Raw genomic sequence first — 13,011 nt, forward strand, 5'->3', positions numbered from 1 at the left:
TTACCTTAAAAATAACTAGAATTAAAATGGTTGGAGATGTGGCCTAAGTGGCAGAGAGTAAGTTCAGGACTAGAGTTCAAACCCCAGTATATGAGGGGGAGGGGGGATGAGGGAGGAAGAGAGGGGGGGGAGGGAGGGAGGGAGGAAAGGAAGGAGGGAAGGAGGGAGGGAGGGAGGGAGGGAGGTATATTTACTCATTTATTCCATAGGTTTTGCCATTTGCATTTTGCACATAAGGAACTTAGGTCTAGTGGGAGAGACAAATATGCTAACTATGCCAGTATTCAAGATAAGTTATACAAGAGAACTGTAGGGCTGGGAAGGTGGCTCAGTGGTAAAGTGCTTGCCTTGCATGCATGAGGAGCTGGGTTCAATTCCTCAGCACCACATAAACAGTAAAAGCAGGAAGTGGTGCTGTGGCTCAAGTGGTAGAGCGCTAGCCTTGAGCTGAAGAGCTGAGGGACAGCGCCCAGGCCCAGAGTTCAATTCCCACAACTGATCACAAAAAAAAGGACTATAGAAACAGAAGTACATCTAAATTAGACTGAAAAATTACTTAAAAATGAATATTGTTGATTTGTTCTGAAAATAATTATTAATTTTTTTTGTTGTTGTTATTGGTCGTGGGCCTTGAACTCTGAGCCTGGGCACTGTCCCTCAGCTCTTCAGCTCAAGGCTAGCATTCTACCACTTGAGCCAGAGCGCCACTTCCAGTTTTCTGAGTAGTTTATTGGAGATAAGAGTCTCATGGACTTTCTTGCCTGGCCTGGCTTCCTCGATCCTCAGATCTCAGCCTCCTGAATAGATAGGATTACAGGCGTGAGCCACTGGTGCCTGGCCTGAAAGTAATTATTATTATTTTTTATTGTGAAAATACTGTACAATGGGCAAGATAATGAGTATATTTCTTATCAAGCATTGTAGCCTCCTCCTTTGTTTTCCCTTCCCATCCCATCCTCCCCCTGCCCTGAAAATAATTATTAAAAAATATTTTGGCAATGAATTCTGAAAAAAAAAATCACTTTCTAGTCGGGAGTTGGTGGATCACACCTGCAATCCTACCTATTCAGGAGGCTATTTGAGGATTGTGGTTCAGAGCTAGCTGAGGCAGAAAAGTCCATGAGGCTTTTATCTCCAATTAACCACCAATAAGCCAGAAGTGGAGGTATGGGACAGGTGGTAGAGCACCAGCTCTCACTTGGAAAAGCCAAGTGAGAAAAAGATTGGAGAAAAAAAAAACATGTTAAAGAACACTTTGCTTATAAATAACTCAGAGCAAACAAGAAATTCAAAAATATATGACTGTACAATGTTGATACACTACACTTCGAGTTATACTTTGAGAGAAATAGAAGGTCTTAAATGATCAGAAAACAAAGCTGAAAATTGTTGTGTTAAGTATGGAATTTAGGTTTTTGACCAGCCACCATGTTTTCAAGCATCCGATCACAGTGTCACATCATCCACTTACAGCTAGCTACCACTACCTCTGGTCATTTCTTCAGGCTCACTGTCACTGTTAGATTTAAATATCTATGTTGACGATCCTTTGAATACTATGTCTCATAGTTTCTTCTCTCCATCGTGTCTAACATATTGTCCTCCACTCCCTAACTGGGCTGCTTGTACCTGTGTTTAAACTTTAGATAGTATCCTTTCTAATGCCTATGATTTCTCTGTAATTACATTTCTCTGCAATTTCAACTTTCTGACTGTTTCTTTCTATCCTACTCTCTCTGGTATCTCAATTCTCCATTCTAGCTCTTCTTGGACTTCCTTGGACTTACAATATGCTGATCTGATAGAGTTTGCTTCCTTGTTTTGAGGTACTAGGGGTTGAACCCATAAACTTGAGCATGCTAGGCAAGCATTCTATAACATGCCTTTAGCCCAATATGCTTTATATACATATACATATGTGTATATATGTAATATATATGTAGCGATGCAGATGTGTATGTGTATACATATGTGTACATATGGTTATATTTGTTTTAATGTACATATATGTAGGGTTATACCAGTAATCAGAAATAAGCTCCATAAGAACAATAACTTGGTCAATTTTGTTTACTCTTATATCCTCATGGTCTAGAACAGTACCTGGAACAGGTGGTGATTGATGAAACTGATAGGGAAAGATATTCATAAAATGAGGAGCTATCTTTGCTCCAGAAAATAGTGTGCTTCAGGGACATAAAGGAAAGAGCACTCTGGTATGAAAACTGCACTCGTGAGAGGGCCATGGGCCCTGCATTTGTGGCGTTTATCCTCAGGGAAGCTGTTCTCAACCTGTTTTCATAGTACTTTATGATACCAACAGGGTACAAGAGGAACTTTTTTCATGCTAAATCACTTTTAATTATCTTTTTAAAAAACAAATAAGTATATGTCACTACAAAGGCTTGAGTTGAAGGTTGAGGTGGTATCAGCGAGGTGAATGATAACAACTTTGGGGGGAATCACAGTTAAAACCTGGAAAAACAGAAATCAGCCAGGAAATGTCTATAAGATAAAAAGACCCTCCAGCTTTAAGGAGCCAAAGGATCTAGGAAGTTAAGGCTATAAACAGTAGGAATGAACAGATATGAGGTCATTGTAGGCAAAGAGAGGTTTTCAGGTCTAATTGGAGACTGTGGTCAAATGTACTCAGATGAGAACGGAGATGAGATATCAACGCTCTCATCTACCTCCCTTTCCCTTTCCTTAAAAAAAAAATGAGCTCAACATACTTGCCTGTCCTCATTCTCACTCTTCTTAGTCATTATACACGACCCCACCCTTTTTCCTCACCCACTGTTGTCCGTAGCTGTCCTCCAGGTCATTTAAGAATCTATTGTCCCAGTTCAGGCGGATGCCCGGCAGATCCAAAGGCATGAAGCCATTCTCAGCCAAGACCACAAAGTAGGTGAAGAAACCAGCCAAAGCTTGGATCATTCCTGTGAAGGAAAGAATTATAGGATGGACACCCTGGTTTAGATAATAACAGATGGCAGGAGGAGTGGGGCTAGGACTTGCATACACAGTGACGGAGTTTCTAGACACCATCAGCCTCTGACTTGGTCATCTCTATGAGACTTGTTTCCAAGTTGTGACATTTGTTTCTAGACAAATGTCTAAAAACCCAGGATCACTGAATCATGCAATAATTTTTTTCTTTGTGTGTGTGTGTACATACAAGACCTGGGGCTTGAATTCAGGGCCTGGGTGCTGACCTGAGCTTTTGTGCTCAAGGCTAGTGCTCTACCATTTGAACTACAGCTTTACTTCTGACTATTCTGGCGGCAAGTGTCAGGACTTTACTGCCCAGCCTGGCTTTGAATCAAGATTCTCAGATCTCAGCCTCCTGAGATGCTAGGATTAGTCTGTGTTTTTTTTAATTCATGTTTCATCTCTTAGATATTTGAATGGTATCTTTTTATTTTTTTAAGATAAACAGAGTAAGTTTATTTGACAGTGAAAGGTAAGCCATGGAAGAAAAGCAACGAAACTCCATTCAGAGAGGGGTCCCAAGAAGAATCCCTGATGATGTCTTTGATCTCGAGTCTCTCCCTTGTCCATCTCTCATTATCCTTTCTGAAACACTCTAATGTACTTGGCAATTCAATAACAAAGACCTTTTATGGTTTTCAAATGCCTTTTAGGTCTGGCCTCAATATTAATGTTACTATGTCTACTGACTAGTTTCCCCCCACTTCCTTGTCAAGACTAAGAGTACCAAAAAGTTGGTTTATTGAATCTTCTTTAACCATGCCACATGAACATCCCTGTCTATTGGTCAGCGAACAGCCGACTGTCTACTTAGTAGCTGAATCCCTATCCTCTCAACACCGAATTGAAGTCGAGTTTCCCCAATTATAGCTTTCTGATAATCCTCGTGATTGGTGTGCTGTGTGTGCTGTGCTTCCTGTTGTGTGAGGTCAATACTTCTTCCTTGGCATCTGGAAAGATGCTATCATTTTGCATATATTTGTTCCTTTTCTATTGTACTTTAAGTTAAGGGCAGATGAGAGGTCAGGAGTTCTAGGTCCTGTGCTCCCAAGGTCTAACATAGTTTGTTGTTGAGAAAGAACCTCCCTGACTTCAAAACAGAGATTCTTCAAATGACCAGGGTGTCTGCTTCCCTCTCCCCTCACCCTTCACTCTTCTAGGCTCACCAATCTGTCCATAGGCCATGCCAATGAGACGGTGGTTTACCAGGTTATCAACCTTTGGGTTTCGTGGACGCCTCTTCATGATGTCACTCTCAGCTGACTCATAAGCCAAAGAGATGGCAGGGACCTGGAAGATGAACGGTGACAATGGTAAGGTCACAACGTGAAGAGAGAAACTCAGAAGTAGCACTAATTCTGCTCCCTTTCTGTTTGCTTGCACCTCATCTATGGTACATGAGTGCCAGTGCAGGACCCAATCTGGTGCTCACCATGTCAGTGCCCAGGTCAATGCAGAGGATGCTTATGGTCCCCAGAGGCAGGGGGATGCTGAAGATGATGAACAGCAGGAAAGGAGTGATCTCGGGGATATTGCTGGTCAGGGTGTACGCTATGGACTTCTTCAGATTGTCAAAGATGAGACGACCTGGGGAGGATGGTCAACCTTCTGAGAGAAGCATCGAGAGGCCCCCACCTCCCACAGATTACTTCCTGAACAGAAAACCCATTACAAAGAGGCATCCGTGAAAATGCTGGGTCTAGTTTTCTTTCTCAATTGTGTATCTATTAAGTAGAGCCCTAATTGATGACTATGTTCTGACCGCGTACTCTTTGTTCCCGGTTCAACATAGCTAATGTTATCTGATCTCTGAAAATTAAGCAGTGTTGGGACGTTAATCCTGAGATGTCTGAGAATGTCAGGATTAAACCCTTTATAAGATTAAGGCTCAAGTGAAAAGAGCTTGGGCCTGGGACAAGCTTGGGTTTGAATCTCATTTTCTGACCTAACCAACTTGTGACCTTGGGTACCTCTTAACTCTTCCAGCATTATTGCTTCTGCCTTGCGAGACAGCTGAGCCCTTCCCTGGCTACCCTTTCAAAGACTGCAATCCCTCTCTGCATTCTCTCCTTAATTTTTTCCATTCTTCTTAATATACTATAACATTTGCTGCTTTTATTGTCTGTTTTTCCCCCTAGAAATTAAGTTACATGAGGGTATGTGCTGGGTTTGTCCCATACATTTAGAATAGTGCATTACACATTGCCATCTCTCAAAAGTAATTATAATATTAAATGGATATAAAAAATAAGCAAAGTGTTGGGATCATTCTAGGAACCATTATTTACATGAGTCATGTTTTAGTAAAAATAGCTCCAAGCAGAAAGATGGAGTCTGGAATTCAGCATTTTGGGATCCTCTTGTTCATCAATGAACATTCTCTTCAGAATTTTTTTGGAGAAAAAGAATGCTTAACGGTGCTTATGTAATTAATTCATAGTCTTCAACTGATCTTGAATGGTTCCTGTCATTCAGGGAACAGGTTCCTAGGGGACCTTTTTGAAGACTATGTGACATGGACTTTCCCCAGGATTACAGCTGTAGGAACTTACTGTATACACACTTGAATACCAGTGAGAGTACACAGAAAGTACTATGATAAGACAGAGTCCTAGGCTCCCTGAAAAATATTGTCTTCCCTGTAATCTCATCTATAGCTGGATCTAATTTGCAATTTTTTATAATGATTTTTTTTTGCAGCCCATACAGGTTGTGGTGGTTGGATGATGGAAAAAGAAGGTGAAGGTGATTTATGCCAAGTCCTGCCTTAATCTAAGGGTCACGTCCCAACCCTGGCACCTAGCTTCCTTACCCTCTTCCACGCCTGTGACGATGGAGGCAAAGTTGTCGTCCAGCAGGATCATGTCAGCCGCCTGCTTAGAGACGTCAGAGCCAGAGATGCCCATGGCAATGCCAATGTCCGCCTTCTTCAGGGCAGGGGAGTCGTTCACCCCATCACCCGTCACGGCCACAATGGCTCCCTGGTAAAGTCAGACAGGCGTGAACAACTACTGTGGTAGAATCAGGATCAGTTTGATTTCAACATCTCATTTTTTTAAAGGTGCTAGAACAGTTTATTAACAGAGGAATAGGACAGAGAAAGAGTACGCCCTGTGGAAGACAGGTGTTTACCTCAGGTCTGCCATCTTGGGCCACCTTCCTGTTACAGAACTTGGCCTTGGGTTAAATATTGAAAATTGGATGGCATTCTGATTGGTAGGTCTTTTTTCCATTTTCTGTAGGGTTGAGTGATCCCAGTCTTTATTTATTTAGTCTTTTGTCCTTTTTTACTTCCTTCTTTTGTAACCACCTGCCCCCACTTTGCGTCATCTTGCTTCTTGACGCAATGATGTTTGATTCAGAGCTCTCAACCCTTCCTTTTCCTGCTCCCCACAAGGTATCTAAGCCCTCAGGAAGTCTCTACACTGAAACCCTCGTGCAGTTCAAGATGTGATGCTGTCTAATACCTCCCCTCTGCTTGGTTGAATGCTGGGCTCTGCTATAAGATTTCTACTAGGGTTCCCAGGGCTCCTTGGTCTGCCTTACCTGCCTCTGACACCCTTCCACAATGATGAGCTTCTGCTGAGGGGAAGTACGAGCAAATACAATCTCTTTATAATTTTTGAGGATGTAGTCCAGTTGCTCTGAGTTCATTCTCTTCAGATCTGAGCCATGCACCACGATGGCTTTAATATCCCTGTGGGGAAAAAGAATGTCAAAAGGCTACATCTGAATGTGGAGAACTCACATTAGCCTACTAATTTCTTTTTTCTTTCCAACCCTGTCTCCTCTCTCTATATACAGTCCCCAAATCGACCCATTACATCTCCTCTTCCCTTGCCTATCACTCCTCTCTTTCCTAAGAATCCATTGACTTATTACTTTGCTATTTCCCTATTATGTATAATCCCCCACAATCCTACCAATTGAAAGGGACTTTAAGAATTTTGGTAAGTGATGTCTGGGTTGGGCATCTGAGGATGGAGAAGAAAATGGCAGATCAGAGTTCTTTAGGGATCTCACCTAGTGTCTACCTGGCTGACAGGAATATAAAGCCGGGCAGCAATGTCCTCTGCTGTCTCATTGTCTTCTGAGATGATACCCACATTCTTGGCAATGGCTTTAGCTGTAATGGGATGATCTCCTGTTACCATGATCACCTGAGTTGTGGAGAAGAAGAAAGAGGAGAAGAGTTTCTTCAGAGATGTTCTGAATCCTTTGTCTTTCTCTTGTAGGAATAACTCACTACTTTCACTCAACAAAGGTTTTAATAGATCATTTACAAGAACACATTATATAGACCAAAAGCTTTTCTATTGTGGCTTCAACGCTTGGGAAGGAATCAGGACCCCAAGATAATTTGATTTTAGATTGTCCAGGAACATTTCAGAGATTTGAGTCTAATACAATATTTAGAACTTTACTTAATTGTTTCAGTAGCTATGCTGCAACCTTGAGCAACAACACAGAAACCCCTACACATAGAACAAGTGGTAATGAAGGGTGACTGGAATACTCCATCTGCCTAGCAAAATTTCACCAGAGCCCAGTGCATTCAGATCTTCAGTTCTTTTCATCCCATTCCCTTGCCATGACCCTCTGTTTCAAGTTCTGTTCGGCTTTCTGGTGCCTAGTCCCATTATGTTCCTCCCCAAAGAAGGTACACATGCTCTGTGCTCTCATGGCATTCTGTTCTTTATGTCTACATTTCTCACTTCTCTGTGTGGTGATCACTTATTTTTCTCTCCCTCCATTGGACTGAGAGCTCTGCAAGGTGAAATGTGAGATGCTTGTTAATCATCTTGATCTACACAATGCTCAGCATAGAGGAATCCACCAACAAATAGCCATCAGATGAGGGAAGGAAGGAATGGAATGGTGGCTACTTGGGAAGCTCTACTCGAGGTTTTGGAGTGCCCTTTAGCCATACAACTTTTTAAGCTCTGATGGGAGGGAGAAGAAAACCATCTGACAGTGACAAAATGGTCCACTGCTTCCAGAAATGGAGATCCTTCAGAGGCTAGTCAGTTTGTTTTCTAAGTATAGAAATAAGCACTGAAGTTTCCCCAGAAGCACCTACTATCGGGTTTCATGAGCTCTCATCTTTTCACCCTGGCTCCCCTGTTTGGTTGGAAGGAGACAGCAAAGTGCTAACTAGGCTGTGATTACCAGACTCAGTAAAACTGCACTGAGCTATTCCCTACAATCTCTGATGTTGAATGTTCTGTCTGAGCTATGAGGCACTGGATCCTCATGAGCTTGGCCTGTGAGGCACCTTGCTGTAACAGGCAAAGATCAGATCAGGGAGGGAACTACAAGAAAACCATCTTCCAGATGTGGTGGACCTTAAGCCCTTAGTGATGCCATTCATGCTGAAAGCTTCCCAAAGTGACATAGGACCTGTTAGACAAGGCATGCTGCTTGGCCATCAAATGGACTACCTCCATACCATACCAGATAAATAAAAATACAAAGGTAACCACTCTAAGAGTGAGCTCGTGAGACCTGAATTCCAATTTTTTGAAGCATTGAGATAAATCTATTCATACAATGGATACGTAGTTCTACAAAGAATGATTCCCTCTGAGGTGAAGAGTGTCTAGCAGTTTCTGAAAGAATTAGAGTATTTCCAACTTCTTGGTGTTGGCTCTATCTCTAAAAGTTCCCATACAGTCAGTCTTGCAAGCCGCTCTCTTATTCCCTTATGCCATCTTCCCCTCCTTGACATCAGAGCCCGCCTAGAGAAACTTTAGCATTGATAATGAAACTGTAGGCTCTCAGGACACCATCCAAAGGCTGGCTATAGTTCTTAGAGTCAAAGTTTCTTACTAATACTGAGATCCTTGTTCACTGGCAACTATAATGGGAATATTTTCAGGTTTTAAAAACCCACATTTAGCCAGGCACCGTTGGCTCACTGTTGTAATCCTAGCTACTTAGGAGGCTGAGATATAAGGTTCAAAGCCAGACCTGGAAGGAAAGCCCAGGAAACTCGTATCTCCAATTAACCACCAGAAAACTGGAAGTGGCGCTGTGGCTCAGGTGGTAGACACTTGAGCTGAAGAGCTGAGGGACAGTGCCTGGCCCAGAGTTCAAGCCCTAAGACTGACAAAAAATAAAAATAAAAATAAATCACATTTATCCCAAAGTTATGAGCACATGGCTATCTGGGAAACTTTCGTTTTCTCTCATTTCCTTGTAAAAACGTTACTGCAATGAGACCATTATAGGGCTGGGAAGGTGGCTCAGTGGTAAAGCGCTTGCCTTGCTTGCCTGAGGCCCTGGGTTCGATTCCTCAGCACCACATAAGCAAAAAGAAAAAAACTGGAAGTGGCGCTGTGGCTCAAGTGGTAGAGTGCTAGCCTTGAACTGAAGAGCTGAGGGACAGTGCCCAGGCCCAGAGTTCAGGCCCCATGACTGGACCCAAAAAAAAAAGAGACCATTATACTTTCTTTTGGTGTGAGTTCTGGGTCCTGGGGCTTAAACTCAGGGCCTCTTGGCTTTCTTGTTCATGACAGATACTCTACCACTTAAGCCATACCTTCAGTCCATATACTACCTCTTTGAATCAGCAGTCTGTAACATTCATCAGCCTTGCAACAACACCATGTCAGAGTTGATCCCTGGAAGGGTCTATTCTGCACAACAAGCTTATATGTATCCATTATATTTTAGCTTCCCTGAAGGGATGGCACTATTTGTATGTCTTGTATTTCCCCACAGGGGAGAGAGAATGAGCCACAATTCTTCGCTGAGTCTACCAATTTCCTATCAGTTTAGAGTCCAGAAGAAGGTAAGAAATTGTAGTGAGAGGCCTAAGCTGGGGAACAGAATAAGCACTGGCCAGAAAGCCCCATGGCCTCCCACACTGGCCGCCAGCTAACAGCCAGTCCTGAGTCCTCCCAGTCTGTTGTGAGCTGGCTGGCTCCTCCTCTGGCTGTAACAACCTCCTAATCTGGCAGGCATCCTGGCTAAAATCACAACTTTTACCTCAATCTAATAATCTTCCTTAAAACTAAAAAAATTCAACAAATATCTTCTTCTACAATATGATATGGTAGTTTATAGACCTGTGGAGACATCAAGATGACTTGGTTATTCTACGAAGATGTGCTATGATAATGCCATCACTGAAGTTTTGTATGGTAGCCGTTAGACAGTTTACTCACAATAATTTCCTGCATCCTTTCTTGGTTCATTCCTGGGTCCCAATTCTAGTGGCTAGTCCTTGAATGAAGCATGGCCCAAGATGATCCATAGGCAAAATTCCAGCAGGCATAGGTCAGATCTATAATGAGGTCATCTCCAACAGAGAGCACCCTCCTCTTCCTTAGATGCCTTGATCCCCTCTACTCAATGTCCTCCCAAGCCTGGGAACCAGAATATTCAGGGAACCCAAAATACAAACAAGGAAAGTGTCAATATCTAATCTGTCAGGATGTGAGTCTTTGGCCTGCAAATATGGGATATACGACATCTCAGAGGAATTCTACTGCTTTTTTTCACCTCTGGGTTTGTTCTGTTCTCTTGGACAAATTCCCCTTACTTTGTATCTTTTACTACAGGATCAGGGTTTGTAACAGTTAGGAGTTTGTTTAAAATGTGCAACCTCCGGGACCTCTAGAACTATGAAATCAGAATATGTATTAAAAGAAACCCAAAAAAATTCCCATTCAGAAAAATTTGAGGAGCTTTATACTAGATACTGGATGCTTTTCTGTCCACTGGAGTTTCCAGGAATGTTTTGGAAATACAGGTGTTTTGACTCTATCCTGGGAGTTTTAAATTCATGGGTCTGGGGTATGTCTTAGACTTCAGTTTTCTTCAGCTTCTTTTGTTAGCATATTGGTTATACGAGGAGGACTTCATTATGACATTTGCACTTGTTTACCCAATGCACTTTCATCAGTCTCATACTCTCCATGCCTCTCCCTTTTCCCCTTCCTAAAAGTTTCAACAGGGTTCATTGTTCCATGTTGATACATGCAAACCATCTACTTTGACTATATTCATTTCCAGTCACCCTTCATGTTAGCCCAACCCTCCCCTCCTGCTAGCACCCACCTCAACACCAGAGCCTGTTTCTCTTTTCCTGTGAACATTAAGTTTTTTCAATCTTCCTTTTTTTTTTTTTTTTGGGTCTGGTCGTGGGGCCTGAACTCTGGGTCTGGGTGCTGTCCCTCAGCTCTTCAGCTCAAGGCTAGCGCTCTACCACTTGAGCCACAGTGCCACTTCCGGCTTTTTTCTTATGTGGTGCTGAGTAATTGAACCCAGGGCCTTGAGCATGCAAGGCAAGTGCTCTACCACTGAGCCACCTTCCCAGTCCTCTTCCTTGTTTTTTTAAGCATTCAGTGCAAACTCCAGAAGAGACTTGTTACCAGATAGTTCTGAACACTAAGTCATCAGCTCAATGTGGCAGAAGTAAATTAAGCTTAGATTATTAAGCACTTACCCTGTGCCTGGCTTTCTATCTCACTTCTCCAACCTCTAACAAGGGAGGGACTTACGGCGTGGACAGCTAGTTACCTTAATCCCTGCACAGCGACACTTGTCTACAGCTTCAGGCACAGCAGTGCGAGGAGGATCAATCATGGACATGAGGCCCACGAAACACAGGTCTTTCATGGGAAAGTTAATTTCCTCGGTATTAAATTGGAATCCCTCAGAGAAGCTGCTAGGCAGATTTAAGAAGCAGAACCCTGGAGAAAGATAGAAGAAGAGAGCAACAATCATTCATTTCTGTGTCCCTACCTATCTCACCCCAACATACCAGACTGTTCACCCCTTATATGAACATCTTGGTGCCATTCTTCTAAAGGTACCCCCTCCCCGTGCTAGGCAATGATGGCTCACGCCTGAATCCTAGCTACCCAGGAGGCTGAGATCTGAGGATCAAGATTCAAAGCTGGCCCTGGCAGGAAAGTTCCCATGAGACTCTTATCTCCAATTAACCACTCAAAAACAGAAGTGGTGCTGTGGCTCAAGTGGTAGAGTGTTAGCCTTAAGCACAGAGAGGCTCAGGGACAGCACCCACGCCCTGAGTTCAAGTCCCACAACTGACCAAAAAAGTGCCCCCCACAGCTCCTCACCCAGCACACGCTCCCCCAGACCTCCCAGTTCTAAGTAGGCGTTTTCGAAGGCATTCTTCATTTCATCATCAATTGGGTACTCTTGCCCATCCAGCAGGAAAGTAGAGCAGAAATCGAAGATCCTCTCAGGAGCACCCTTCATCATCAGCACGTAGGGCTCGGGTTGGCCCTCTCGGAAGTGGATGGACAGCTAGGCAGAGGAAGTAGCAATGGAACAGAATGGAAGAGCAGAGCAGGAACAGGGATCAAAACAAAGGGGAAATTTTTTAAAATTAAAAAGACTGGACAACTTTTCTCCCCACCCTTCCCCACTTTCTGGGTCAAATGAGACTCAAGGCTGGACCCAGCCCCTCTGTTTCCAGGCAATCCCAGCTTGGTATCATTTGTATGCAAAACTCTCTTCTCAGCCAGACTGGAAGCTCTCTGAGGGCAGTACTGGCACTCTCAATTCTTCCTATTTATTTGATGGTTCCAGAGCAGAAATAATGGGGCTGTAAAGACACTTCACTAGGCAGTAGCCAGGAAAGAAAACTTAGGGCCCAGAGACCTGTGATCTACTGCCAATATGAATGCTTCAGTTGCCTTATGGCTTTAGGTTAACCTCCTTACCTCTGAAAACCTTTCATGAAAAGGTTCAGCCTTGCTTTCTTCAGTATTTTTTGTTTGTTTTTTTCCTGGTCCTAGAGCTTGATCTCAGGGTCTGGGCACTCTTTGTACTCAAGGCTAGCACTCATCCACTTGAGCCACAGCACTACTTCTGAGTAGTTTATTGGAGATAAGTCTCTCTTAGAGCTGGGTGCCTGTGGCTCATGTCTGTAATCCTAGCTACTCAGGAGGCTGAGATCTGAGGATTGCTGTTCAAAGCCAGCCCGGGTTTCTCTCCAATAAACCACTGAGAAAACCAGAAGTGGCACTGTGGCTAAAGTGGTAG

At 43.2% G+C, this 13,011-nt stretch overlaps 1 protein-coding gene across 1 annotated transcript in view; it reads right to left on the minus strand.

The window, feature by feature from the left end:
- Atp1a4 (ATPase Na+/K+ transporting subunit alpha 4) overlaps positions 1 to 13,011 on the minus strand; it is a 39,557-nt gene that overhangs the window by 4,410 nt on the left and 22,136 nt on the right. Inside the window, exons 11-18 of the mRNA XM_042681459.1 lie at positions 12,081 to 12,270; positions 11,518 to 11,690; positions 7,015 to 7,151; positions 6,538 to 6,688; positions 5,804 to 5,972; positions 4,424 to 4,578; positions 4,158 to 4,281; positions 2,794 to 2,939 (exon numbers count right to left, since the gene is read on the minus strand). Of these exons, the coding sequence (XP_042537393.1) occupies positions 2,794 to 2,939; positions 4,158 to 4,281; positions 4,424 to 4,578; positions 5,804 to 5,972; positions 6,538 to 6,688; positions 7,015 to 7,151; positions 11,518 to 11,690; positions 12,081 to 12,270 (1,245 nt within the window). The remainder of the gene's footprint in view (positions 1 to 2,793; positions 2,940 to 4,157; positions 4,282 to 4,423; positions 4,579 to 5,803; positions 5,973 to 6,537; positions 6,689 to 7,014; positions 7,152 to 11,517; positions 11,691 to 12,080; positions 12,271 to 13,011) is intronic.

This window comes from Dipodomys spectabilis, unplaced genomic scaffold (assembly GCF_019054845.1).
Source record: "Dipodomys spectabilis isolate Male_0828 unplaced genomic scaffold, ASM1905484v1 ptg000069l, whole genome shotgun sequence".
NCBI lineage: Eukaryota > Metazoa > Chordata > Mammalia > Rodentia > Heteromyidae > Dipodomys > Dipodomys spectabilis.